This window comes from Onychostoma macrolepis, chromosome 24 (assembly GCF_012432095.1).
Source record: "Onychostoma macrolepis isolate SWU-2019 chromosome 24, ASM1243209v1, whole genome shotgun sequence".
Taxonomy (NCBI): Eukaryota; Metazoa; Chordata; class Actinopteri; order Cypriniformes; family Cyprinidae; genus Onychostoma; species Onychostoma macrolepis.
This window is the reverse complement of record NC_081178.1, coordinates 15,663,793-15,691,711: the sequence shown is the minus strand read 5'-3', so window position 1 is coordinate 15,691,711 and position 27,919 is coordinate 15,663,793. Positions and strand designations below refer to the sequence as shown.

Genomic DNA, 27,919 nt, shown 5'->3' with positions numbered 1-27,919 from the left:
CAGGATCTACTAGAGGTCTCTGAAAATTACTTCAGGTCAGCTAATTAATATTCATGAGCTCACTTTTTGCCTTGCAATAAGGTCACAAGCCACCCATCTTTGTCCCCCACTCTAAAATGCATTGTACTAAAAATAGAAAAATACGTTTTTAATTTGTTCATTTTAGTACTACTTCTGAATAGCATCATGATTAGTATATTGTAAAGCGACAGAAATGTAAAAAAGGCATTTATCCGGGTTAAAAAATAAAAATAAAAATAAAATCTTTAATTTTATTACATTTATTCATCCATAAAAGACAAATAAACACTCATTTCCATATCCCCCCTAGTTCATTCATATTTAAAGACTAATATATGCATATTTTCCCCAATTTCCACTGGGAACGCTGCAGGTGAACAAGTTCTTAACATTTAAACATTCACACCTGCTCCATTGATCACTTTTGTTTCTGACAGGTGTGGCCAGAGGTGATAGAACCGGTGTTTGATCTCACCACGTTGGTCAGGAGAGCAGCCATAGACTGAGGCCATGCTGTCAGTATCCTGATCTTCTCAGGTAAGAACATTCCCAGTCACCACATCACCCACCTCAGCCATTAATGACCCTTCAAATGTGCTCAGAGTCCTGCTGGCTTTTTTTTTTTTTTTGTATTTGAGTTGCTGCTTAGAGGAATAGTTCACGCCAAAATTAAATTTTGCTGAAAATGTACTCGCCCTTAGGCCATCCAAGTTGTTGAGGAGTTTGTTTCTTTATCAGAACACATTTGGAGAAATGTAGCATTACATCACTTGCTCATCAATGGATCCTCTACAGTGAATGGGTGCCGTCAGAATGAGGGTCCAAAAAGCTGATAAAAACATCACAATTATTCACAAGTAATCCACATGACTCCAGTCCATCAATTAATATCTTATGAAGTGAAAAAATGTTTTGTAATAAACAAATTTGAGTCACCTATATCCATAATACTGCTTTCTCCAGTGAGAATGTTGCCTCACCTGAATCAGGAGAGAAATATGCACAGATCAAGCACTGTTTCTAGGTGAAATCAGTCCAAAAATCAGTCCAAATTTGTCATCTTAAATTTTGATGTGAGAGGACAATAGAATACGCACTTTTTAACTGATGGATCGGAGTCTTGTGGATTATTGTGGTGTATTATCAGCTTTTTGGACACTTATTCTGATGGCACCCATTCACTACAGAGGCTCCACTGGTGAGCATGTGATGCAATGCTACATTTCTCCAAATCTGTTCCAATGTAGAAACAAAGTCATGTACATCTTAGATGGCCTGAGAATGAGTACATTTCCAGCAAATTTTCATATTTGGCTGAACTACTCCTTTAAATGCTCATAAAGCTTGAAAGGTATAAATCCAGTCGTATTTCATAAATGACTTGCACAATCATACTTGGAATTCTTGATGGTTGACGCTCTGGAAACTCCGGGGGTTCTGGGGTGGGATCGGTGCTGCGTGCTTCCACTCCAGCTCTGGTATGTCATTAAAGCAACACACACTTCCTAAACCTACTGATGGAAGACTTCTCCTTTTCCCTTTCTTACCACTACTTATAGCCTCTACTTAAGTATGCCAATTTAGCTGAATTCATGAAATCAATGGCTCACTGTTAGCTGCCCATTGATGTAGAACTACGGTGGTGACTGCCCTTTCCCATGCTTCCATCCCGGGACCTCTGCGGCCCACAAACAGAGGGAACACCTGTTTCCAGTGAGCCCAGTCCCCCAGCACCTGAAATCTTAGCAATGGCTCAGGCTATTGAGAGGCAGCCGCACGATAAGCCCGCCCCAGAGATGGACAGCGGAAACTCGATAATGAAAGGGGATGCCTAATAGATGAATCTGGAGCAATTTGCCAAAACACGCCCTGCCTTTCTCAGGAAAATTATCCACACTTGCAATAGGAAGGCCATTGTCTTGGGAGAGTTTGCGCTTTATCTGTGTATTCATTATCTGTATTACAACAGCATAATGGGCCGCTGGTTGGAGAGGAAGGCGCGCATGTTTTAAATGAGGTGGGGGAGCACTGACGTAAAATTTTATTTTGCTTTGCTGTCATTGGCATAAATCAGTGTTATTATATCTGGTGGGAAAACCCCAGGTTTCCTGCAGAAATACGTTCAACTTGAAAGACTAAATCCTAGAATCATATGCCTTGATCCTGCCTTTTGGAGTGGTCTGTACGTTCTTGCATACTTGTGCTTGCTAGCGTTGTTTGAACTCCAGAATGACGGGAAATTGATTCAGACATTAAAATCTAAAGTGGTTTTGTATATGTATTATTTACGTTGTGGCTATTTGAATACCAGAAATTATACTGAGAAAGTTAGCGTGCAATGTTTGATTCTTTCAGTTTTGCTTTTGTATGCTTTCAAAAATGCAGTGACCAGTGTTAGAAACTAAGCTTGATGTTAAGACGCTATATTTGCCATTATTTGCTTGTATGATTTTGTTTTGTTTTCTTTTTTTTTCTGAGCAATAAAAAATATACTGTGTATATTTCTAACTATATAATTAAGGGTAAATATGCTCATAAAATCAACACTATACGTATATGCATAACTAGGCCTAGACTATACAATAGCATTCAAAAGTTTGTTTGATCAAAAATACAGTAATACAATAATACTGTAAAATATTATTACAATTTAACATAACTGTTTCCTATTTGAATATGTTTTAAAATGCAGTTTATCCCTTAGATGCAAAGCAGAATTTTCAGCAGCCATTACTCCAGTCTTTAGTGTCACATGATCCTTCAGAAATCATCCTAATATGCTAATTTGCTGCTCAAGAAACATTTCTTATTGTTATTAGTGTTGAAAACAGTTGTACTGCTTAATATTTTTGTGGAAACTGTGATATATGTATATTTCTTTCAGGATTCATTAATGGATAAATAAATAAAAAAAAACAGCATTTGAAATCAATTTTTGATTAATTTAAAGCGCTCTTTCCCAAATGAAGTATTCATTTCTTTACAAATATCTTACTGACCCCAAACTTGACTAATAAAAACATTGTACATGCAATTTAGCTGCAAAATTTGGGGACATTTTCATCAATATGTTTCTTTTTTTTGCACTGATGGCCTTTATTTCTGGCAATGTCAGTGATATTTTACATCGGCAGTTCTTAGCATTACGTCAGTATACACAAGTGCACTTTATAGTACACCAAACAGCCGTAGTTTAAGCATTGAGGCTTTATTATTTGACAAGGAACACAAATAGTCAGTCCTTGGAGAGCCTCATATCGTTTCTGTCTTTTTCTCTATTGGTCATATTTCACTAACCCCCTCCTGAGGGTGAGCAACCTTCCTCAAACCTCCTTTGATGTCTACGGGATGTTGAAGCACTATTTGTAATCATCGCGGAGCCAACCGCTACAAGTTCAGCCTCCTACCGCACCGCAACGGCAAACTCAAAGGCGACCTTTACGTCATCCATTATTGTAATGTCTGAGCGGGGAGGCGCCCTTGCAGATGCGTAAATTGCAGTTTAAAAACATTTTAGTCTTCATCATCACTCCTCTTTCACGCTCAGTAGTGTGTGCTTAAGAAGAAATGGCTGCTAAGGGGCTCATCACTCATAGAAGCCGGAATTCCCTCTTATAGACTCCTCAGAAAAGACGTTTTACTGCACTGTGGATATCACTGCTTAGGTGAATGAGTACATGTTGTCATGATGATTTTCTAGCCTTTCAGATATTGAGAGTCACAAATAAAAACCCCATATCACAGTGATTTTACCATATTATGATGGTGTTTTTGTTATTGGGCACAACATGAATCCTAAAACCTACAGTAAATCCATAATTGGATTTTTGGTGTAATTTTTACTTTTTTTCCCCTAATCATATGAAATTTAGGGTAAACACCTATCAAATCATGTGATAATAACCAGGGCTAGAATATATTAATACAAAATAATAATTCTCAAACTAATATATAATAATTAATAATAAAAAAAACCAATCATAATTATTTACAATAATACATTTGGGGATATTTTTGTCTTTATTTATTTATTTAATTCACCAAGCTGCCCCTAACTTCTGACTGTGGCAGTAATTAATAGTTAAGTAATTTTAATGATAATAAACTATACTTTTGCCAAGTAATATAACACTTCACACTTATAGTTTAAATGGAAGCTGGTAAAGTGAGTCCACCCAAAAATGAAAGATCTGTCTGCATTTACTCATCCTCATGTCATCCCAAACCTTTATGACTTTCTTTCTCCTGTGAAACATAAAAGAAGATGCTTTGAAGAATGTTGGTAACCAAGCAATTTTGGTTTCCACTGAGCTCCATTGTATTTTTTGTCCATATAATGGAGGTCAATGGGAACTGAAACTATTTGGCTACTAACATTCTTTAAAATATCTTCCTTTGTGTTCCACAGAACTCAGAAAGGTTTGGAAGAACATGAGACTGAATAAATTATGACAGAATTTTTGGGTGAACTACAGTATCTCTATGAAACACAACATCTAGCAAGCCAGGTTAAAATAGCGTTCATAAATGTTTTAATCAGCTTGCTAACTGAGAGTCTTTATCTGTTTTTTTTTTTTTTTAGCATGACAGCTTATTGTTAACATCTAATTTATCCTCCTCTCTCTCCATCTCCTAAAATGACTATTAGGCCTATTTCTTTTGTGGGGCAGTAGCATCCTGAGGGGGGATCTTGTTGAAGAGTACCCATTAAACTGTCCTCACCTTTCCACATGGCCTCTGCACTGGGCTAAAGATTTTAGTTTCCTCTCTGAAGCCACTCTTCGTCGACTGCCGGACTGACTGTGGGTCTGCTGCGTGCATCAATGTGTTGAAGGGGAGCTTTAAGGGCGATGTATTGATCTAGAGAATCAATCACAGGGAAAGAGAGCAGCAAAGAGACATTATCTTTTAACACCGCAGACACATAGTCGTGATGGGCACTCATCAGGAGTAAAAGAACAGCGTCTAATACATTCACTTGAGAAGGCAGAAAAGTTTCCCTCTCATTCTCTTTCTCCTTCCTCTTTCCTTCCCCATTAGTCCCTGAGGCTCAGTTAAGGATGCTATCACTCTATACAGATCACTCCATCCAACACTGCCACCCCATTTCTCTCTCACACTTGTGTACAGTCCTAAGCTCTTTATATGTATGCTAAAGATTATGCAATATACACATACAGTATATTGTTATATCTTCATACAGATTGTTGTATCTATTTTGCAATGCACACACTGTATTTGGACCCCATTTTTTAATTAATTGAACAGTTACTACTGTAGGAATGATGTTTAACATGTTACCATGTGTCAAGGTTAGATGCTTACTGAACTGCAGCCACTCTTAAAGAAACAGTATTTCACTGCAGTGGATTTCAATGCTTATGTTATTCAATATAATGTATATCTATAATATTCGGTATATCTATAATATACTGTGTGTATATATATATATATATATATATATATATATATATAATTTGTTTTATTATTATAATTTTTAAAAGGCTCCTATATCAATGAAATGCTCCACACAGATAAATAAACATTTCTTTCATATGTAAGCACAAGTAAATTGAGGATGAAATAATATTAAAAACAGTTACTTTTTTTCAGAATGTCTGTTATAACTCATAGTAAAAGTGTTAGTTATTCATTAATAATTATTAAATGCACATAAAGTTACCTACAATTGCAAAGGTTGGGGTTGGTAAGATTAAAAAAAAAAAAAAAAAAAAAATTGCTAGGAGTTTCTTATGCTAACCAAGGCTGCATTTCTTTGATCATACTGTAAAAAAAGTAAAATTATTAAATATTATTCTTAAAATAATATAACTTAAAATAATGTTTTTCTATTTTAATATATTGTAAAATGTAGTTTATTCCTGTAATGGCAAATCTGATGGTATATAATGAGACACAAACTGCACCCATTTTGTAGAATGATCCATCTAAATATCGTGTATTGTTGGAGTTGTTTTTATTAATATTTATTCATTAAGACTGTAACAGTTTCACTGTGAGTACAAAAACATGGTCCAGAACTAATGTCTCTACTATTATTAGACTCAAATTTTCTTGAGAGAATGATTTTACTCCTTTTTGAATGGAAAAGAAAGACTGGATCTGGAAGGTACTATGTCAACAACTTTCATTTTACTGGTTTACAGATTCATGGGTCATTTGTAAAATCAGTGACTTATAGGTATTGTTTTCAGATACCTGTTAAACCTTTTATATTTAATTCCATTTTGCAGATTTTTCCCAAAAATCAGTGCAGAAAATTTGAAAGGTCCACAAATTCCATCTGGGCCTGGTCATAAGTCTTTTAAATAGTGAAAAACAGCACCTGTATATCCAGCCCAGTAAATGCCACTGGTTCAATTCAGCTTTCGAATGCAACCTGCTGTTCATAAGCAGACTATGATGCACAATTGTCTCGAGACAGCTTGAGTGGATAACCATATGCTGTCACAGAAGACCAACAGAGCCTTGTATTGAGTGCTGAGCTGATCTGGGAGTTGTGTGGGAGTCTGGGAGTGGGAGGAAGGGGAGAGATGAGGGACGGCTGGGGTGTGGGAGGGCTTGTCAGGGTTTTTCAGGAAGGTTACAAATCAAGGATTTCTGAACCTAGCCTTCTTCTCGGATTCACTCTCTGGAGTGGAAGTGTGTGTGAGAAGAGAACGCGTTAACCGGGCCGTCCGGCTCTTTATTGAAGCGTCGGTTAAATCAATGGCATATGTGTAGTGTGACTGCCTCACGGAGCTGTCAGAATCTATGCTGCGCCTTCCTCAACTGGCATCGGTCCATCCAGTCACACTCCATTCACCACAACCAGCGATGGGGTAAACAAACTCACTCCGCAAATGTCAGAGATGTCGAAGGATGAAAAACTGCGGGCTGCTCGATGATTACAAGAAATTATGATTGAAGAAAGTGGCATGAAATATAGTTGATTTAAACACCAACTGTTGTGTCAAATGTTTAAAATAGTTTGTACTAATTGCAAAACCCATATCATCTGTCTGTGACTGAAATTGTGGTATTTCTGCCTAATAATGGCATTTACTTTCATCATCATCATCATCTTCTTCTTCTTTTTCAACAATTTAAGGACAATCAATCTTCATTTGATAGATTCTATAATTGATTGGTAAAATCTTAAGATTGATCTTTTACTGTGATTCATTTTGACCATTGTAGTCTGATAACTGTTACTTTTTTGTAGTGAATCAATAACATACAATTTGACCGGTTTATTCTCATTCCTAATGACTGACTTTTCTTTTTACTGAATCAAAAACATACAGCACATCCAGTGTAGTCTGATTCCTTAACTAAATGACTCTTATAAGATGATTCTTTTTAGTGAATCAACAATATACAGCATGACCTATTTATTCAGATTGTCGAACAAATGATGCTTATAAACCGATTCTTTTTAGTGAATCAAAACAATACAGCTTGACCAGATTAATCTCATCCTTGAACAAATTACTCTTTTGAAACGATTCCTTTTAGATGAAAACAAAAACATACAGCACGACCAGTATAGTCTGATTTCCTAACAAATGACTTTTATTAGTAGATTTCTTTTAGTGAGTCAGCAACATACAGGATGACTAATGTATTCAGATTTCCCAGACGGAAGATTATTTTGAATAATAAGAATAGATGGGACACCTTTTTGAATCAGCATGAAACACTTTCTTGCATAATATACTTTATCAAAGAGAGAATTTCTTTCATGTGTAATCAAAACTATTTCTGAAGTACACCCAAATAATGGTGCTTAAAAGGTTCTTCACAGCGATGCCATAGAAGAGCCATTTTTGGTTCCACAAAGAACCATTCAGTCAAAGGTTATTTAAAGAACCATCTCTTTCTTATCTATTTATAATCTGAAGAACCTTCCTTCGCCACAAAGAACCTTTTGTGAAACAGAAAGGTTCTTCAGATGTTAAAGGTTATTTATGGAACCATTTAGACGCAAAGGTTCTTCTATGGCATCGTGAAGCACCTTTATTTTTAAGAGTGTACCAGCTTGTGAATCAGTGAACCAGCCCTATTCAGGACCTATTTCAACCCAACAATCATGTTGTCGTTCAAAGAGCTCTGAGATGTTCAGTTACGTCATAAATGTGCTCTAATCTTTTTAACTCCATAGACGACGCACTCACTGTAATGAGGACGATTTGTACTTTTGGTTTGCCAATTTATGTCTCGATGGATTGATTACTGTTTTGGGAGATAGGCGTATGAATCTTGTTTATGGAAAGACAGATAGGACTCAAATTAAATTTTTCATTTTTTTTCTTGAAATCATGATTAGATCTCAATGAAATACAGCCCTTGATGGTTTTAGCGTCTTATGACGATGATTTCGTTAATTGCGTAAAAGCTGATTTTTGCGTGCTCTGCATATTTGGAAGCAACAGTCTTAATGGTGTTCAATTAGTTCCACAAGGCTTTCCTCGATGGATAGGCCTCCAGCTTGATTACATTGAACGGTGGGTATTTCCTGTGTTTAAACCCACATATGGATCGAGTAAGGCAGTGACTGTAGGACTACCGTTTCTCTCGACTACATCTTCATTTCTTGTTCAAACCCCCCTCAAAAACCTCTCTCTGTTTTACCAGGTTGGCTGTCCAAATTTTGAGAAGGTTTTGGCCTGGGCCATTGGAGGTTGAAGCCAATGCAAATTTCAAGAGGCACGCATGGCTCAGTGCAGTTTATTTCCCATGATTCCATGATGAGTCTCAGAGCCACACCTACTGACCTGTGGCTTGAAGGCATATTTGTACCTTTACTTTTACATTAGCTTATCCCGCTTTGAAAAATGCATGTGACACATGAAAGGGTCTTTTTGAAATCCTCCTCATGCATCCAGAAGCGTCACAATCAAGTTTGTTCCACAGCGTGTGCTGGCGTTGGGTTTTATGACTGGATTCATTTCATCTCCATCAAGCTGAGTACTGTGTCTATCCCATGAATCAGTAGTCTAAGAACAGCCCACCATAAAATTAGCTGGAACCAGAACTGGTCTAATGACTAAACATGATAGTACTTGCTGTGATTTTTCTTTTTTGTTGCAAAAGGCAAAATATATATATATTTTTTATTGGACTGAGAGAGGTGAACATGACGTGTTTGGTAACACTTTGGCTGCAATTCACCTGTAGGTTTTGTAATTCTAGGTGGATCATATTTACATTGTTTTTCCTGTGTTGTACACACATAATGCAAATGGCTTGGCAGAGTGAAATGAGAGATTGAGGGTGCGTTGTGGAGACATTTGGGTTGTGCAAACCTCACTGAGAAGTTAAACATGATTTACACATGCACACCACTGGCCCTCTATTGTTTAATTCCATCTAATATTACAAAATGTCAGTTGATTTGTTTCAGAAGTTTATTAATTTTCTACTTGCTAGTATTGTTCATAGCAGATGTAAAGATCCTTTTGGGTGAGTGTTTTTAAGGTAAAAAAAAGTTATCATTGTTTGAAGGAACAAATATAATTCAGCTTGTGGGTCATCATGCCACATTTCTTTTGGCATGAAGACAATATGAGACGCTGTTTGCTAAGGGTTGGGCCTATGAACATTGGCATCAATGCCTGGCTGACTTTTTCATCACTTTATTGTTGTAAACATGGTGAGGGTCAAACATAGTTCACTGCTGACTAACCAAGACTTTCTGTGTGGAGAACATCTCTCAGGTAATTTGTCAATTTGCATTGTCTTTTTGGTTGTATTTGCATATAGTCATATATACACACACACACACACAGTGGGGTATACACTGAGACTAGATTCATCTAATTTAAATCTGGAAAAAGTATGTGTGTAAATTAACTCAATTATATAAATTATATTTAAAAACATATATTACAAGCCAAACTTTTGCGTTACTCTGAGAAACTTTGCTCAACAAACTTTTGTGTTCCCCCAAGAGCCTTAAAATATTATGAGGTGGGAGGAAAAACTACATTTCATTGCTTTTGAGAGCGAATGCAAAGTTTCTGGGGGGAATACAATACTTCTGTGAGAGAACAAATTTTGCTGGTGTATTGCAGCATTAATATTTGGTCAGAGTTTGCTGCTCATTATTTTTCAGTATGGTCCTTGATTAGGTCTGAATCGAAGCACGTTTTCTTCTGTTTTTCCCTTACCTGTGAAAGTATTTACTTTGGCTCTCAACCCTTACACCACATCTCAAAACCCAAGCTAACAGAGTATTTGGATAGGCAAAGCAGCTTATTAACATTTCTCAGTGAACCTCAACCGTCCAAAGGTTCTATGTTAACCTTTTTTAGCACATTCCTTACATAGAAATTACATGCTGGGCAATTGGGCCAGGATATAGGGTTACGTGTAATTGAAAAATGTTTTCTGATTTTGTTTTTAATTATGTATTTATTTTTTTATCTGCTGTTTTATTTAGCTTCTTATTGCATACTTGTCGTATACTCTTAATTCTTGAGTTAGAAAGAACATTTGGATACCATCACTGCATACTATTATTATTTTTGTCTGCCTCTGCCGATATCTCACATTCCATCTTGTGATAGTACAACCACAAGGTGTGTAAGTCTTCACTTCACTGCTTTAGTAGGTATGATAAATTTCATGCTTGAAGATGTGAAATAATAGACACAGACTACAAGCAGTGCTGATATGACAAGGTAATTACTAATGAAGTTTATTTCCTCCCTTTTCTGTATGGAAAGAAAACATTTTTTCTCTGTTATTTCATATGTTCAGAAATACGATAGGACTCTAATTCAAAACACTTGCTGTGTTGTCTGATTGGTTATGGTAATTGTTCTGTTTAGCCACAATAACTCCGGACTTTGTGCTGTAAATGCAAACAAAGTCACAAAAAACAGATGTTGTTTTAGATCCCCAAATTATAAAATGAAAAATGCATGTTACAAAATAAGCCATTGCCAATATGTTTCCACTGAAACAATAAAACAAATAGCTATAACATCGTTATATTTTTACAGTTTAATATAAATCAAAAGTTATAGACATGCTGAGACCAAAAGCGTCGAGTCCACCGTTCGTCCATTTAAGTAGCGGTCAGAGCATTGAGTGAGACACAGGGACCTCCTTCTGTCAGTTTTACTTCCTCCTGCTCTCCTCCCCTAGAAGAGACCTGATACAGCTGCAGGAAACCGCCAATAAGAGCCCTATCAGATCGACAAGGATGAGGGAAAAGACATGAAAGGAAATTCTTATCCTTTTCTCTTCCACTTCGCTGTTTCGTCCCCCTTCACTTTTGCGTTTCGGCTTTGACACGTCTGTATATCAACACGCTCTAGTAGCATATAGGAGAAGTGTAAACTCTGAGGCCCACGAGCGATTTAAACACAGTGGATCAGTCATCTAACACTCTGCAATCGGATCCCCGAACATCCCTGAGAACACGAAAACATGCTCGCTGATCACATCAATAACACAGTTATTGATCACAGAGTTCAGACTAATCAAATCGAGCGCTGGTTTGTTTGAAGTTAAATATGGGCTGCTGCGCTATTTATCTGTTCCGCTTTTGGACGTTTGTGCAGGCCGCCCACTCAAACGTACATGGAGGGAAAGTGTTATTTGTATTGTTAAATTTACATTAAGCCCATTTTAATTGCATCAGCCGCTAAACAGATCTCACAATAATGGCCCTAACCGAGAAAATTGCGATCATCTGTGGAAGGGCCTGCAGTATAATGGACAAACCCAATTAATCTAATCTTGTTGTGTTCCATTATGGCTGCACTTTATCATTTCAACAGATGGAGCATGAAGAAATTAAGAATGCGCTCCTGCCAAAGCAGGGCTTGCTCGCAGACGCTTTTCTTTCTGATGGTACCGCGTTCGCGCCTGACACGGCCTATATATCCACCTAAAGAAGTGATCCTCTTACAGATGAAGAATGCTGTTTTAACTGATTCTCGACAAGAGATTAATTGAAGAAAACTTTTAGTTGGAGAAGGCAAGTGGGATAGATTTTACATCCACAATAGAGTTGACTGGAACTGGAGGGTTAATGGCAGGTCATTCGAGCAGCACGATTTCTAAAGCTCAGCTGTAACCGATGAGGTCAATTCAAGTCGTAATGTTCACGTTTGAAAATAAACAATTTTTCCTGGTTTGAGTGTTGACGGGAATACAAAACAATGATGGATGCGTGTGGATGGAATTCAAGTTTGGGGCTCATGAGTTTGTTTCTTCCGATTCTAATTTCCAGTGGTTAAATATTTAATTTGGACAAATGACAAAAATATATATAACTGCACAAAAATAGGTCGGTTTATAGAGGCAGTCAGAGTTGGTACATAGGATGCAAAATGTTTTGAAGGAACTTCCTCTAGGGGGCACATTACATTCAGTATTAAATACAAGTACAGTCCAAGGGTGAAGTGTAACCCTGCAGTATGTGCTGCTATTTAATGACCTGAAGGTAAAATGATCTTAATTTTTAAAGGTAGTGTTTTTAATAGATGTTCTTGAAATGATTTAACTTACTTATGACCAATTGTGTTTAATGCCTAAATAAAATTGTGTTTTGTTACTTTTGTGTGGGAAACAGGAAGGGAGGAATATCAGTCTGTTTCTTTCCAAGGCTTCACACATGCAGATAAGCCAAAACTAGTGGACTAAAATAATTTTAAAATGACTCACCAATCAGAATTACTGTAAGATTAGCAGATTTTAATGAAGTCAAATAAAATGTTAGTACAGATGCATAAAGATAAATATGCTGAGTAAATTAATAATTAAGAAATGTATATTGTAACTTAAGTACTTTACTTATATTTTTCTTATTAAGAAACTGATTTAAAGCACAAATGAGACTAATAAAGAGTCACAACTAGTAATTCACTATTCCTTGAGGTCTTCTAATATTAAAATAATGTTTGTCAATCTTTAAGTTATCATGTTTTTGGCAGCTCTGATAAGCAAAACGCTAAACAGATGAACACTGGTTTACACCTTATTTTAAGATTAAGGTAAGGTATTTTAAGGTTGCACTTTATATTAAGATGTCCTTGATGCAGTGTAAATATACAGTTAATTACTGTGTAATAACATGCACTTACTATAAGGTTCAGATTTCGGTTTGATTTATGGTTATTGGCTTGTAATTATGCATGATTTACTGTTATTGGTAAGTAAACGTGACACTGTAAAAAATGTGCTACCAAAAAGTTTAATTAAAAAGGGATTCAGTCAATTTCTAGAAAACTAATAATAATACAAGCGATGTAGTCATGAGCTAAACAATATATTTTGTATTGTGGATCTGCGATTTAAAAAGTAAATGTGCAAATTGCAAACAAAGAGTATAAATCATTCAGTAACAAAATGTGTTATTATAATTTATTTCTTTTAATTTGTGAATTGAGTTTGAATATGAGTTTTGTTTCCTTCCTTCAGTCTACCTTTATATTTCAGTTAACAAGATTAATGACAAAATATGCATTTTTTATTTAAACATGTTTCATTTTTAATATCATGAGTTTAGATGCTATGTAATGTAAGTGTGCATTTAATGTAAGCAAATCTGTATGCCTTTTATTTACATATTCTGGGGTAAATCAGCAGTTATGATAACATATTCTTCTCTTAGACTAACATGGCATATGAAGATTATATTGAGAGTGGTATCAGTTGAACTGAACATGTTTGAGGCCACTGTAACAGTGGTCATTGGGTTTGGTCTCACTGTAGCACGTGTGGTTGACACACTAGCCCTCCCTCTGGTTAGACGTGTAGCGTCATCAGGGCTCTGTGGTCTCATTACCCGGCTGGTGTCATTACGCTGAGTTCAAGGTTGAGCTGCAGTAGAAGTGAATATGTGCAGTAATTTATATCCAAACTGAAAGGCCTGGTTTTATACTCGAACAAGTTCAATAAATTTGTCATTTTAGTGTTTTGGTTTGTCTGGTAATACAAATGTCAGACAAAACAAAATTCATAGACTTCACTCATGCCGCTGGTTAAAGAGTAGCACTTTTAGAGAGTACAGTTGCCTGTTATTGAGAAATGCACATTAGAAATGCAAAATGTTGCAGGTGAATTGTATGCATATTCATGAGTTGCCAGTGTGTAAAATCATGCATTTTTGGGGGGGCTAAACATCATGTACAAAGGTTAAATATTACATATGGTATGTGTGGATAAACTCAAATTCTTTGGGGTAAATTGTGCCAGTAACTCAATCCATTGAGATTTGCACCAGGAAATGAAGGAAATGCTATTATATTGGTATCGTTGGGCGAAGAAAAAATGGAAATGGTAACAAAAATATTTTTTTTTCTGAATGTGAGAGTTTAAGAAAAAAAAAATCTACCTTTAAAAGAAAGTTATTGCAGATTTTTGCACAAAAATGGGTATTGAAAGATTTATTATTTTCCTGTACCTTAACAGACAGAATGTGGATTTTTTTTTTCTAAACGTACATGCATACTTAAATCTGATTTATTTATTTATTTATTTTTTTAACTACATGAAATATTCTGAACATTAGAACTGGACAAATTCTGAAGATTATTTTCTGACTGGTTTATTTATATCTTTCAGAAAATATGCTGAATTTGGAGCAACTTTTATTTATTAATATTTATTTTGAGAAGTCATATTTCTTTGACCCTATTTTGTTCCATTCATTTAAGTAGATGTCAAAAATCCTGAAATATAATTAGGCTTATTCATTTTACCTCGCTCTCATTTTGTCTTAATCTTGTCATGTTCATATATAAAGTATATAACGATTATCGGTGTATGTTTTACAAGAAAATATTATCAGTCTTTCTACCAAAAAATATTTAAAGTTTATTTAAATGACTTACCATTTCTTTGTAAGTAATTGTGAAATTTTGCAATTTCTGAATACAAATAGTTTCTAAACCAAGTAATAAATGAGTGTAATCATCATTTATTATGTCCTGTTGTGTGAAACACATTCACAAGCTAGAATAATCTCCATTAGATGGAGCTTCAATTCTGTGTCTATTAATGCATGCCCAGTTTAAATTTAGATTTAACCCAATTCCAACTGTAATTTACAATTCCAGGCCTTTATCTGCATTATGGACCATTACGTTACATTATCATTAAGGCTAATATATGGTGTTATTCTCAAACGGTGTGTAGTTTTGTGTTGTGGCACGATTCACTTCAAGCACTCAGAGTGGTAACTGCACCTATTCCAAGACCCACAAAGCATTTCATCAAATGAATTATCCTAAATCAAAATGTGTTTTGGTACTACTTTGAAGTTTCTTCTTTTTCCGCTTTTACTGGCTAGCTGTGTTCTTTCTTTCAGAGCAGTGTCCTTGGGCAGCCTTTCATGTACTGTGAAAATAGCATGCTCCATTTATCTTGAATTGTCTTCATGTGTTGGCTGAGGTCTAGGCCTCCGCTCTTAAAGACCTCTGCTCTAAGTCTGCGGCTTTGCGTCTGAGTCAATGTTATGAAGACATTTTCATCAACTTCTGTCGTCGAGAACTGATATAATTCAGACTTTTGAGTAAATATCGCTGATATGAGCACATTAATGGCATGATACAATACCCACAGTTATGTTGTGAACTACTTTTAGAAAATCAGTGTTTGATTGCTTCTGGCATGTGTACTTGTGAGATGTTTATTGCGATTGGATGTTTTTCGAGTGATGTTTTCTGCGTTTTTGAGGTGAGGTCAGAAACTCGATATCCATTACATGTGCTGGTTTTATCCTAACAGCCATGTGATCAGATATAATTGCTTCAAACTACTATTATAAAGTTCGGTAAGGCAAAAAAGACACAATGTGCATTATTCAATATTGTGTTCTATCAAGTCGCGTTATTGTCCGTGCCACCTTCCTTCAGTGGTGTTTTCTTTCCATCTTAAAGTCTCTGTTGTTTCAGTGAGACTAATTTGCTGTCAGACATGTGGTGCTTTTGCAATAGCAGGCAGACTCCAGAAATTAATTTATCCAAATAACCAAGCCCTCCTGGGCCATTGAGAAGGGGACACAGAAATGGCCTAAGAAGGCAAAGCCCCCTTTTGAAGTCTGGAATGTTTTGACTGACTTAAAACAGGCAACTGGAATGAACAGATCATTTTCACTGACCCATGGGATTTTTAACCATTTTCATACACTGCGGACAAAACAAAGAGCGAATGCCTTTACTGATATGTGTGCAGTTGGCAATCAAACGGCAATGAGAGCAATGTGAAATTGATTTGGAGCAAAGAGTGTTTTGTGTGTGGATATATAATGATCTTGGTAGAATTTCTGTGGAAATATTGCATTTGCCACAGTACAGAAAATATTCACGCACATGTGCGATTGAAAAGCGATTACTGGGTATTGGGTAATGGCTTTGAATAACATGGGTTAAATTGGGACAAAAAGTTTAAAGTCCTGATTTGCAGTGGAAATTTGAATCGCCTTTTAATTTTATTTATTCATTTAAAGTACTAATAGTTCACTTTTTTACATGCAGCAATGCATTGTGTTTCTGTGGGTCTTAATTTGCCATTCACTCTTAAAAATAAAGGTGCTTCACGATGCCATAGAAGAACTTTTCGTCTAAATGGTTCCATAAAGAACCTTTAACATCTGAAGAATCTTTCTGTTTCACAAAAGGTCCTTTGTGGCGAAAGAAGGTTCTTCAGATTATAAAAAGGCAAGAAAGAGATGGTTCTTTAATGAACCTTTGACTGAATGGCTCTTTAAGGAACCAAAAATGGTTTTTCTAGCATCGCTCTGAAGAACCTTTTAAGCACCTTTATTTTCAAGCCTTAAATTGAAGCAGTTATGCCATTAAATGAAAATTAAATACTTTTCTCACTGTTTTTGTCTTGTTTTTCAATTCTTTAGGATTGGACAATATTTGGCCGAGATACAACTATTTGAAAATCTGGAATCTGAGGTGCAAAAAAATCTAAATATTTAGAAAATCGCCTTTAAAGTTGTCCAAATGAAGTTCTTAGCAATGCATATTACTAATCAAAAATTAAGTTTTGATATATTTATAGTAGGAAATTTACAAAATATCTTCATGGAACATGATCTTTACTTAATGTCCTAATGATTTTTGGCACAAAAGAAAAACCAATCATTTTGACCATTTTGGCTATTGCTACAAATATACCCCAGAGACTTATGACTGGTTTTGTGGTCCAGGGTCACATATGCTCTTAAAATTAGTACTTCACTTTTATTCTAATTTACCTGCTTGGTAATATTCACAAACACCGTATTCACAATCTTTTGTTAAGAAAGTATCTGCAAAGAACATAAACGGAAAATGTAATTGAATGTTGTAAAAATAATCAATTTCTCATTGAAATAAATTGTTCATGTAACTGTTGTTTGGATGTATTTACACACATCACTCAATGTTAATCACGCTCAGCAATGTAAAGGCATATTTTCTAAATGTATTCATTTATTATTTTATGTAACAAAATTAGTTGGCAGCAACGAAATAACAATGAATGTCATCTTAATAAATCATCCCTATTAAAACTTGCGTACATGACAATTATTGGCAAAGCGGTTTAAACAAGCCTGAAGGAAAAAACACAGAGAAACAGGCAGCCTTGGGTTAGGGGCACTTAAGTTTCCACCTTAATAAATAATTCACTACTCCACTGTCATAAGTTGCAGTGGGTTGAAATCCCTAATGACAGCTTTTTATAACCTATGACTCAGCTGGCCATTATGCTCCTGACATCTCAACACAGACCACATCCCTTCAGCCAGATCGCTGTTCTCTGTCTCTCTCTTCCACAGCTCCTTATTCTTGAGTGCATCGATGAATTAGCTAAGCGTTCTACTCGCTTTATGAACTGAGTGTTGCAAACACTTTTGGCCATTAATGCAGTGAATGATTAAGATGGATGTTTACAGGTTATGAACGCTCTGGCTGAGGTTTCAGCTTTATTTCTGCTCTGAAACCTGGGGTTTTTATAAACCAATTATACAATATTAAGTCACTTGTTTTAATCTCCAGCGGAAAAGCAAATGCTCAGTCTTTATCAAGCAAATTAACTCTCTGAAATTAACACAGTTACTCATCACAGCCAAATTGTCATCTGCAACTAGCTCATTCATTTTCTGCAGTACCTATTGAACTATCTATCTATCTATCTATCTATCTATCTATCTATCTATCTATCTATCTATCTATCTATCTATCTATCTAATGACTGTCATTCTGTCCAGTTTCAAAAAAGAGAAAAGAAAAAGTATCTGACTTTTGTTAGTTAAAGGAATATTAGAAAAGACCAATGTAATGGAAGGTCATTTTTGTGACAGCAAAAAACTATAAACCTATTATCAATAAATCAAACCTTGAATATTTCTTAATAAATGTATGTATCTATATATTTATGTATTTACTCTTTTTGTATTACTGTCATCCAGTGTCCACTGCGTTTCAAAAAAAAAAAAAAGATATTACAATAGACTGATTGAATGGATGTACGTTTATTAACCAAACTATACATTCATAAATCAAACCTAGAGGATTTCTTAATAAATTGTCAGTATGTTCTTGTCAAAAACCAAAACAATGAAATGATCTGAAGTCATGCTCACTTAATTGTGACATTTTGATAAAAGATAACTAACTTAAAATTATATTTGATATTTGATCTACTATATTAAGGCTTTATATGATGGAGACATGAAAATAACTTTGTTTTACCTACAGGTTTGTATAGACTTCCACCCCCTACCGAAGTCAATGAGAGCTGAGTCTAAATTACATCCTTTAACAGGTAAGCGTCAATCTTTCCTCTGCTCTCTGTTTTGCCACAAAGTTGTTTTACTCCCCCAGTGTCTAATTTCTATTTGATAAATCTCAGCGTAAATAATGAATTAGATTAAATATAGTTCAGTTTGCAGCGCGGTAACCTGATGTTGGTGTATCGCTGAAAGTTTTTCGCCCCTTCTAAACGTACAGCAGTAATTGACTATAAAAAGAACAAATAACTTGCAGCTTTATTGAGTCATTCCCACGAGTTAACCCTAGGATATAAATCTTGTGGTGGTGATTAAGCTTTTGACAATAGAGTTAGCACAGTGTAGCAGACAAGGGCAAGTAGGCCTGCAGAGTAATTTACTGTACGCTTTGCAGGTGTGGCCTCCTACTGAGCAGGAGACCACCGCAGGAACTTACCAACCATTCGCTATAGCACAACACTTGTGGGAGATGTCTACAGTTAAAGCAATCACGGCTACCGTGCCTCGCTTCTGGCCACTACTGAATTGATCCAGTTCGTAATTATCTTGAATTATGTAAAAAGAGAGAGTGATGACTATTTTTTCAACATTTTATTGTTGACCTTTTTACGTCACTGCAGACCTCTTTCCCTCGCCGCTAACTATTAATTATGAAATACTGTAGGTCTCGCCCATTTCATTTTACAGCCTCTTCCTGTTAAACTTGGTGTGAAAGGCTGCTGTTTTTAAATAGGTGTGTAAAGTCAATGTGGATATAGTGCCCCCAGCCTCCAATCTCATGCCCATTATGTCATGTGTTTTTATTTTTATTTTATTTTATTTTTTTAAAGCAATGTGCTCATGCAGTCCTGCTGTTATTTCTGTACTTGCACTTCTTTTCAAGTTACAAATTGGTCAAAATTTTCAGCAGTTGTCAGAGAGTGTCTTTGGTTACCTTTCATAACTGCAGTGTTGGTTATTTTTAAACTGAACATTTTTTTTGATTCAGCTGGTTTAATTGTCTCTCTAATGGAACTTGTTAGTACAGGGTAATCATAACCTAAAGCAAAAAGTATTAAAAACTTTTTTAAAAATTATAATAATAATTACTAAAAATGTAACTAAAAAAAAAAAAAAACCAAACAAACAAAAAAAAAAAAAAAAAAAATATATATATATATATATATATATATATATATATATAAAACAATTAGTCATTGGAAACAAAAACTGAAACAAAAACTGAAAACTGAAAATAAATCAAACCTACATAGTATTTTTTTAAAGAAAAACATCACAGAATTAATAAAAATTTAACTAAAATTAAAATATTTTTAAAAACTGTTTAACAAACATGAGAAATGTTCCCTTGACAATTAACTGAAATTAGTTGACACACTAAAATTATGTATTGGAAATAAAAACAAAAACAAACTAAAACTGAAATAAAACTAAATTAAACATGTTTAGTAATAATTTACAAAGATAAAAAGACAAAAGCAAAAAAAAACAAACAAACAAAAAACTAAAATTAAAATAATTTTACTAATTATAATTAAATTAAATTGAATAATAAAAATTTGAAATGTTTCCTTGAGAACTAATCCAAATCAGTTGAAGCACTAAAATTACTAATTAGAAATAAAACCAAACTAAAACAGAACTAAACTAAAACCTATCAAAAATAAATAAATTAAAAATAATAATAATAATAATAATAATAATAATAATAATAATAATAAAATGATAAAAGCACATAGCAAAATTACTTAAAATTAAACAAAATTATAATTAAATAAAATAATCAAAAATAATAATTAATACAAAACTGAAAATATAAAAATAAAATCTAATTCATGATAATAATAAAATATATAATAATAAAGATAATACTAAAATAATTATGCACTGTTAAAAAGATTTTTCAAATTTGTTAATAAAGATTACTGGAGTATGTTTTACAATAAAATACCATTTCAGTTTTTCTACTTCAAAATTTCATGCTTAAGTCAGTGTGTTACTTGCCGTTTCTTGTAATTGTTCGTAAAATTTGCTAGAAATTTTGAGTGAAAACTGTTTCTACACAAAGTTTTTTTTCCCAGTATGGTATTATGGTGTGCACAATCTATGGATGCAGATTTTCTATTTGCAGATTTAATTATCTGCAGAATTCCAAAGATTTTCTACAACAATTGATGAAGAAAATATGAGAAAAGTCAGCAGATTCCGTGTGGGCCTGCCAATAAGAGTGTCAGGAAGCACACTACCCCCTCTGCTGGCCCCCGGGGCCTTCTGTGAAGCAGTCAGCTCGTGCAAATGAATATATTGCTGGAGGTAGAGCAGGGATTGTTTCCCTGTATGTCACAGGCTTATCGGCTGCTTGTTTAGGTCACATCATTTGCTATCCTGCTGAGACCTCTGGAATAACTTACGCAGCCCTGATCCCTACTGTCAGCACCTCTCTCAAAGTGTGAAGTGATTTCACCAAGGACTCTCTCTGCTGGAAACGGCTGTGTTTCTCTTTACATTTAGTCCTTAAAACAGGAGCTTGCCCAAAATAATAAATGTCATTTCCATCAGAGAACATTTTCGGCAAAATGTGGACAAACAAAATGTGGGTACATTGAAGTCAGCACCTGGAAGAGAGTGAATTAGTGCATGTTACTTTACTGTTACCACTTGAAGCTGAATGATACTATAATTTATTCTGATATTAATGTGGCTATTTTAGAGGTAGTTTAGAATTTGAGACCTATGATTAGCATAAGATAGAGGTAGAACAATCTGACCAAATTCTGACTTAAACCAATGTCTAAGACTTCATATTTATGGTTTGTTATGAAGTTCACTTAAAAAAGGGCAGTGGCCATTTGCACTAAGAGCAAATAGAGATAGATGCCATTTACACTAAGTGAAAATAGCATATTTTCTTAGCTATAGATGCTATTTACGCTAAGTGCAATTAGAACTGGATTCTATTTACACTAAGTGAAAATAGGATTTTCTTAGCAATACGCTATTTTCACTAAGTGCAAATTACGATAGATTCTATTTACACTGTGTAAAAATAGCAGCATTTTCTTAGTAGTAAGTGTAAATAGTAGATGCTGTTAATACTTAGAGAAAAAAAATGGCAGATATTTGTACCTCAGTATTGTAGTACAGTATAAAACCGTATGCAGCAATAACATATTGAGCGTAAATCATCATATTTATTACAATTATTAAATGGATGACACCTTAAATCCCTCAGTACACCTAACCCTACCTGATAAACACTTGGTTTTTATATATAAAAAAAAAAATGTTTCTGATAGGGGCGGACTTAGTGATTTGGGGGCCCTAAGCAAATTCCAGGTATGGGGTCCCAACACAATAACCATTTGCTCTTTTACGTATAACTCTTATTTTGCTCGCTCGCTCTTATAGTTTATAGTTTATTTATCCCTTCACAACCAGTAACCAGTCAATCTGATGCTGTTCTAAAGCCATATTAGGCTACCTTATTTGTTTTTTCGGCTTACAAAAGATTAAAAAAATAAATTAATTAATAAATGCTTGCACTTGTCCATTTAATAAATTGTAAACTTTTTGAATCTTTTTACAAACATAAAATTATCCAATGCAACTCATTCCATATTCGAAGTGTTCTGAAGGCATACGGTAGGGTTTGACGAGAAACAAATTGAAAATGTAATCTAAGTTAGCCTATTATTAAGCGAAAATCTCCAGTGATTGCATTCTTGGTTTCATACAGTTTGCACTGGCGAAAAGCACACAAGTGAGTCATTTTGAAACATCAAGACAAATAAAATTGACCTGAAATACAATACTTTCTTTACTGAGTTGAATATCTCTTTTCTGAGACAGTATTATACTAGAATGCGTGAAAAGAGCACTCCCTCTATAATCACTAAAAGCTGTCACTCACTTCAGTTCATTGTGTTCTCACGACGTTCCGTTAATATGCTCTCTGCATGGCACAATGAATCTCTTATTTACATCGTATCTACACTTTGTTATAATGAGAGGATTCCTGAGCTTGCAGAACTCAGCACTTGACAAAAACTTGGCATTTTAAGTGGTGATTGGATTCTAACTTAAACACTTCTGGTCATTGCGTTCAAGAAATTAAACGATAGCCTGTGTCTGTTATTGGCTACATTGCTCAACGCTGCAAATATGTTTCGCCAATAGGCCTATCAGATAGGGCCCCCTGATTCCCCGGGGCCCTAAGCGGCCACTTACCTCGCTTATTGGTTAAGTCCGCCCCTACTTTCCGATCTCATGTGATAGGAAAGGAGAGAAGGACGAGTTCGGCAAAAAGCGGATTCGAACTCGGGTCAATCGCGTCAAAATTTACTGCCATGCACTTTACGCACTTCACCACTGTTTCTGTTGCATAATATGCATTTTTTGTTGTCGATTATTAACTATTAAAACACAAATGTCTCATTTAAAATGTCTACAAATTGATAAAACTGATCTGAATTCAGGTAAAAACTATAGACGTTAGTTCAATGGTTCGCTACCATTACTGCCCCCCAACAGCAGACCATTGAAATTTTGAAGTGTTACGACAAACGAAGCCTTGTTTACTGAAATCACATGACACTGTTTCAAAACCAATGATTCACAAAGGTTTCAAAGCTTCATAAAGCAGTGCTTTGAAACTGCCCATCACTAGTGTAAATAGCCTCATTAAAACATCGCAAATCATTATTTACACATTTTCATGTCATTCTACAGTAGTATACTGTCTTTTTTTCCAGTAAATGCAAAACTTGAATTTCTACAGTTATTTTTAGACAGATTTTTCCATACCACAAGAGTTTAAGGTATTTTTTTTACTCCACTTTTAAGTTGTGCTTGTTGGGCTATGATTATTGTTTTTCCATTGTTACAAATTCATGCATGGATTGTCAGACTTCCGAATCTCACAACACAGCCGGTTCTCATTAACATGAAACTATTAGAACATGGAGAAGCTCACATACGTTTTGCATAACTGTGTTCTCATTAGCACTTAAATTGGGCAAAGATCCGTTACTGCTGCACCCTGATGTTGAGTGACATGTGCAGAGTCCATCCATCGCTTATGTAAGCCCTCTAACCACACTCACAAACTTAGAGTGGCTGTTGCTGCCTGCTTACTCACAAATCAGGACCAAAGGCAAGCAGTTCAGAAGTTCACTTTTTGGAAGCCAGCCGGAACTGCTTAAGGGTGATGACGTTTTCCAGGAACAGGTGGTCTAAGTGACATAATTTTGGCCCAGTGTTGAGACCCTGCAATATTACAACGCCATCTTGTTGCCAGAAATCAATTCATATGAATACACTGATATTAGAACATTTGCCAAAGTGTGCTTTTAGCAAGAGGATAAAAAGACGAATAACTCCGAAACTTGCACTTCCTCTGCTTAAGACCCATCTTGAAAATGATTTGGCTGAGAAAACTATTTATGACCATACACTGTTAACTACTGGCTCATACACTTTGGACTGGAATGCCATTCAGAATGCAGAAAATATATTTAGTTCTCACCAACAGACAGCAAAAGGCACCACTGGGTCTAGCTCAACATGAGAACAGTTATTTTTACCACAGTATGGACTTTCAATTATGGTAATGTGTTTTCTAGCCCCTTTAAGAACACTTGGAGCAATTAATTTTGCTCCATTTGCTGAAATGAAATATGACATTTTCTGACAGATACAGAAGATGTAATTGGTGCGTTTTGTTAACATAAGTTAAGTAGATGTGATCATATTATAATGTATATTATAATTTGCAAAATGTAAATAAAATGAACACATTTGTATGTAAATTTACACTACTATTTAAATTACTGTTTAAATTTTGGCTCAGTGAGATATTCTTTATTTTGAAAGAAATTAATTCTTTTATTCAGCAAGAATGCATTAAATTGATCAGAAGTGACAGTAAATACATAATGTTACAAAAGATGTCTATTAAAAAAAACTGTTCTTTTGAACTTTCTATTCATCAGGGAATTCTGGAAAAAACTCAGTTTCCACAAAAATATTAAGGAGCACAACTGTTTTAAATATAGATAACAATAAAATGTTTCTTGAGCAGCAAATCAGCATGTTAGAATGATTTCTGAAGCATAAAGTGACACTGAAGCCTGAAGTAATGGCTAAGGAATATTCAGCTTTGCATCACAGGAATAAATTCAATTTGAAAATGTATTAAAAAGAAAACAGTTATTTTAAATTGTAATAATATTTTGCAATTTTATAGATTTCATTGTATTTTGATCATATAAATGCAGCTTTGATAAGCATAAGAAACTTCTGTACTTTGTTTTTGAGGGATGTTCATTGAATAGAGACAGATCAAAAAAGTGAAAGTAAGTGGAAATAACTGTGGAATTCTGATTGGATGAGCAACATTTTAAAAAATAAATAAAAAATCAATAAGCTGCTCAAGGCTGTTCGTTACAGTGATTTTACCACAATTAAAAGGTTAAAATCACTGTAACATACAGCTGCTTGTGTTTTTTTGCATTATTCTCATTATGTCTGTCATTGTTCCTTATTTGAGCTTTTAGTGAATTAGCAGCATCGCAGAAAGCAATCGTACAATCCTTGTCTATTTCAAGAGCACCTGTGTGATGTTGTGTTTTCAGGTCTCTGTGACGTTTTCTCCACCAAAGCTTAGCAAGTCCATCAGGTCAAACAGGGATAAAATGCGAACAATACACAGAATTACCTGAATGGCAGGAAGACTAGAGCGGTTACGTGTACCTAAGCAACTGAAATCCCTGTGTTTGTATTGAGTCACACTCAAGCTGTTCTCAAACGTCATTCATTCTGTTTATTTGCTGTAGTAATTGCTGCAGACTTGTCATATCAGCCTGTTTGGTTTGTGTCAACGGAGTGACAGGAACCTATTCAAATCAGCTGAGTTCAACTCTAAACAATTGATATTTTTTCCTAAGCATTTCACAAGCTCATCTGAATTTTAATTCAATGAAAAGAAATGAGTCGGAAAGTCTGTTAAACAACAGAAGCTGTCACATCCTGATATAAGACGTCTCGAGGAGTCATTCGGAGCAACTGCCCAAGGAGAATCGAATCAGAAATTTCTGAGTTTAAATATAGTATCAGGATTCAAAGAGGCTTCCTGCGAGTTAGATAAATTTCCTGTGATTTATTTTCAAGTTTTAATTGTCTTGGAGGAGCCTCCTTATTAGAGTTCCAAACCCATTGAGATAATGAAACCTTTACCCTCCAGGCAGGCATCTTTTTTCCAATGACAGTAATTTACATATGATTTATTTAGAGAACAAGAGGCTCGGCTAATTTTATTTGGAGATTTTCCTTTGTTTTAAGAGTCATTAGCAGCTCAGCCTAATCTAATTTGGACAATTTCATCAGGCCATTTTGGAAAACCTCTCCGAGCTCATCAGAAAGATGCATTTATTGCTAAGTGTGCTCTATTGCATTAGCACACAATAAAGCGACCAGGGACTGCTACAGACGTTTGAGTGCAATTCAGTTAACACTCTGCCAATTCGTTTTTTATTGGGACGCAATCAATTTTTATTCATTTTAAAACCAAAAGGCTTTCTTTCATTGTATGCCATCTCCAGCTTATTATGAGGCTAAACAAATTACGCAGTTGTTTGCACAAAATGCTAATGTTTATGGTCATGGTTTCCTCTTTTAAATTGAAGCCTGTGCCTGAATATACATTATGCTGAAATGAAATTCAAAAGCTTATTGTCCTTCGCCTCGTATCATTCAAGGATTTTCATTTACCATGCCTTATTATGAAGAAATTAAATAAGTATGCGTTTAATATGTAGTATATATTCAACTTTATATAAATGGTGTCGTATATATAAAGTTTAAACCTTTATATTTAATAATGTATAGTCAGGCTGTCATTATTGCAAAAAAAAAAAAAAAACCTTTCTAACTTAATTTTTTTTAATTAGTTATTTATTTTTATTTGTTTTAACACAATTTATTTTACTTTTTCATTTTACAGTAATCAATTTTTAATTGTTTTATGCTGTGGTTTTTGTTTTGTTTTGTTGTTTTGTTTTTTGGATTTTGGTTTGCTCTGATTTAGTTTGTTTTGTTTTGTGTTGCTTGTTTTGTTTTGATGTGGTTTGGTTTAGTTTTTAATTTTGCTTTTAGTTTAGTTTTTTGTTTTGTTTTGTTTTGTTTTGTTTTGTTTTGTTTTGTTCTGTTCTGTTCTGTTCTGTTCTGTTCTGTTCTGTTCTGTTCTGTTCTGTTCTGTTCTGTTTTGTTTTGTTTTGTTTTGTTCTGTTTTGTTTTGTGAAGTATCCAGGGACATTGAACACCAATTCAGGGAACCGAATGTCTAGTTAGGCACTTGTCTATTTACAGATAAATTAATATTTGATGAATTTAATGAATTAATGAATTGTTAATTTGAGTTTTAATAATGTTATTGCCTTTCTTTTAGAGTTTTATGTTTAGTAATGTATAGTCAGCCTGCCATTATTGCAAAAAAAAAAAAAAAAAGTAATATTTTAAGCTAATATTTAATAATATTTCTATTATTTATATTTTTATGCTTTTTAACACAATTTATTATTATTTTTAAAATTTTATTCAGTTTTGTTTTGTTTTGTGAAAAGAAAAAGATAGAGGCGGGACATTGAACACAAATTCAGGGAATTGAATCTCTAGTTATCATGAGCCACTTGTCTATCTTACAAATAAATTAATAAATATTATATTTAATGAATGAAATAATTATTAATTTGAGTTTAAATAATCTTATTGTCTTTCTTTCAGACAATCATGGGGAGACCGAGAGACCAGCTTTGTTGGGAACCGGATGAGTGGTCAGTTATTCAGTACTGCCATGTACAAAGGTAAGTATTCAGAAATATTTGACCCCTGAATGCAGGAATTGACCAGAATCTTTATACTTGAGAAGTATTTGAAAGCTGTTATTTACTTTTAAACAGGTAATCAGGCCAAATTCCCTTTTCAAGTTTTCCTTTTGAACCTGTACACGATTAAAACATTACCTGTAACATTATCCAGGTATTGTAATGTGTCATGGCGTGACATTCTCAAACAGTCATGCGTGATTCATTCAAACATTCCTCTGCTATATGAGCGACGTGCAGTTCTGTGACTCGACCTAAATCCACCTGTGTTATG

General features: G+C 34.6%; 1 protein-coding gene across 9 annotated transcripts in view; it reads left to right on the top strand.

The window, feature by feature from the left end:
• The window catches only part of eya1 (EYA transcriptional coactivator and phosphatase 1), an 88,528-nt gene that overhangs the window by 266 nt on the left and 60,343 nt on the right, over window positions 1-27,919 (top strand). For 8 of the 9 annotated variants that reach the window (XM_058765820.1, XM_058765819.1, XM_058765818.1 and 5 more), the window contains exons 2-4: window positions 459-558; window positions 18,735-18,801; window positions 27,545-27,624. In XM_058765820.1, the coding sequence (XP_058621803.1) occupies window positions 27,551-27,624 (74 nt within the window). In that variant the 5' untranslated portion in view covers window positions 459-558; window positions 18,735-18,801; window positions 27,545-27,550. The remainder of the gene's footprint in view (window positions 1-458; window positions 559-18,734; window positions 18,802-27,544; window positions 27,625-27,919) is intronic. The other variant, XM_058765812.1, reaches the window with a different exon arrangement.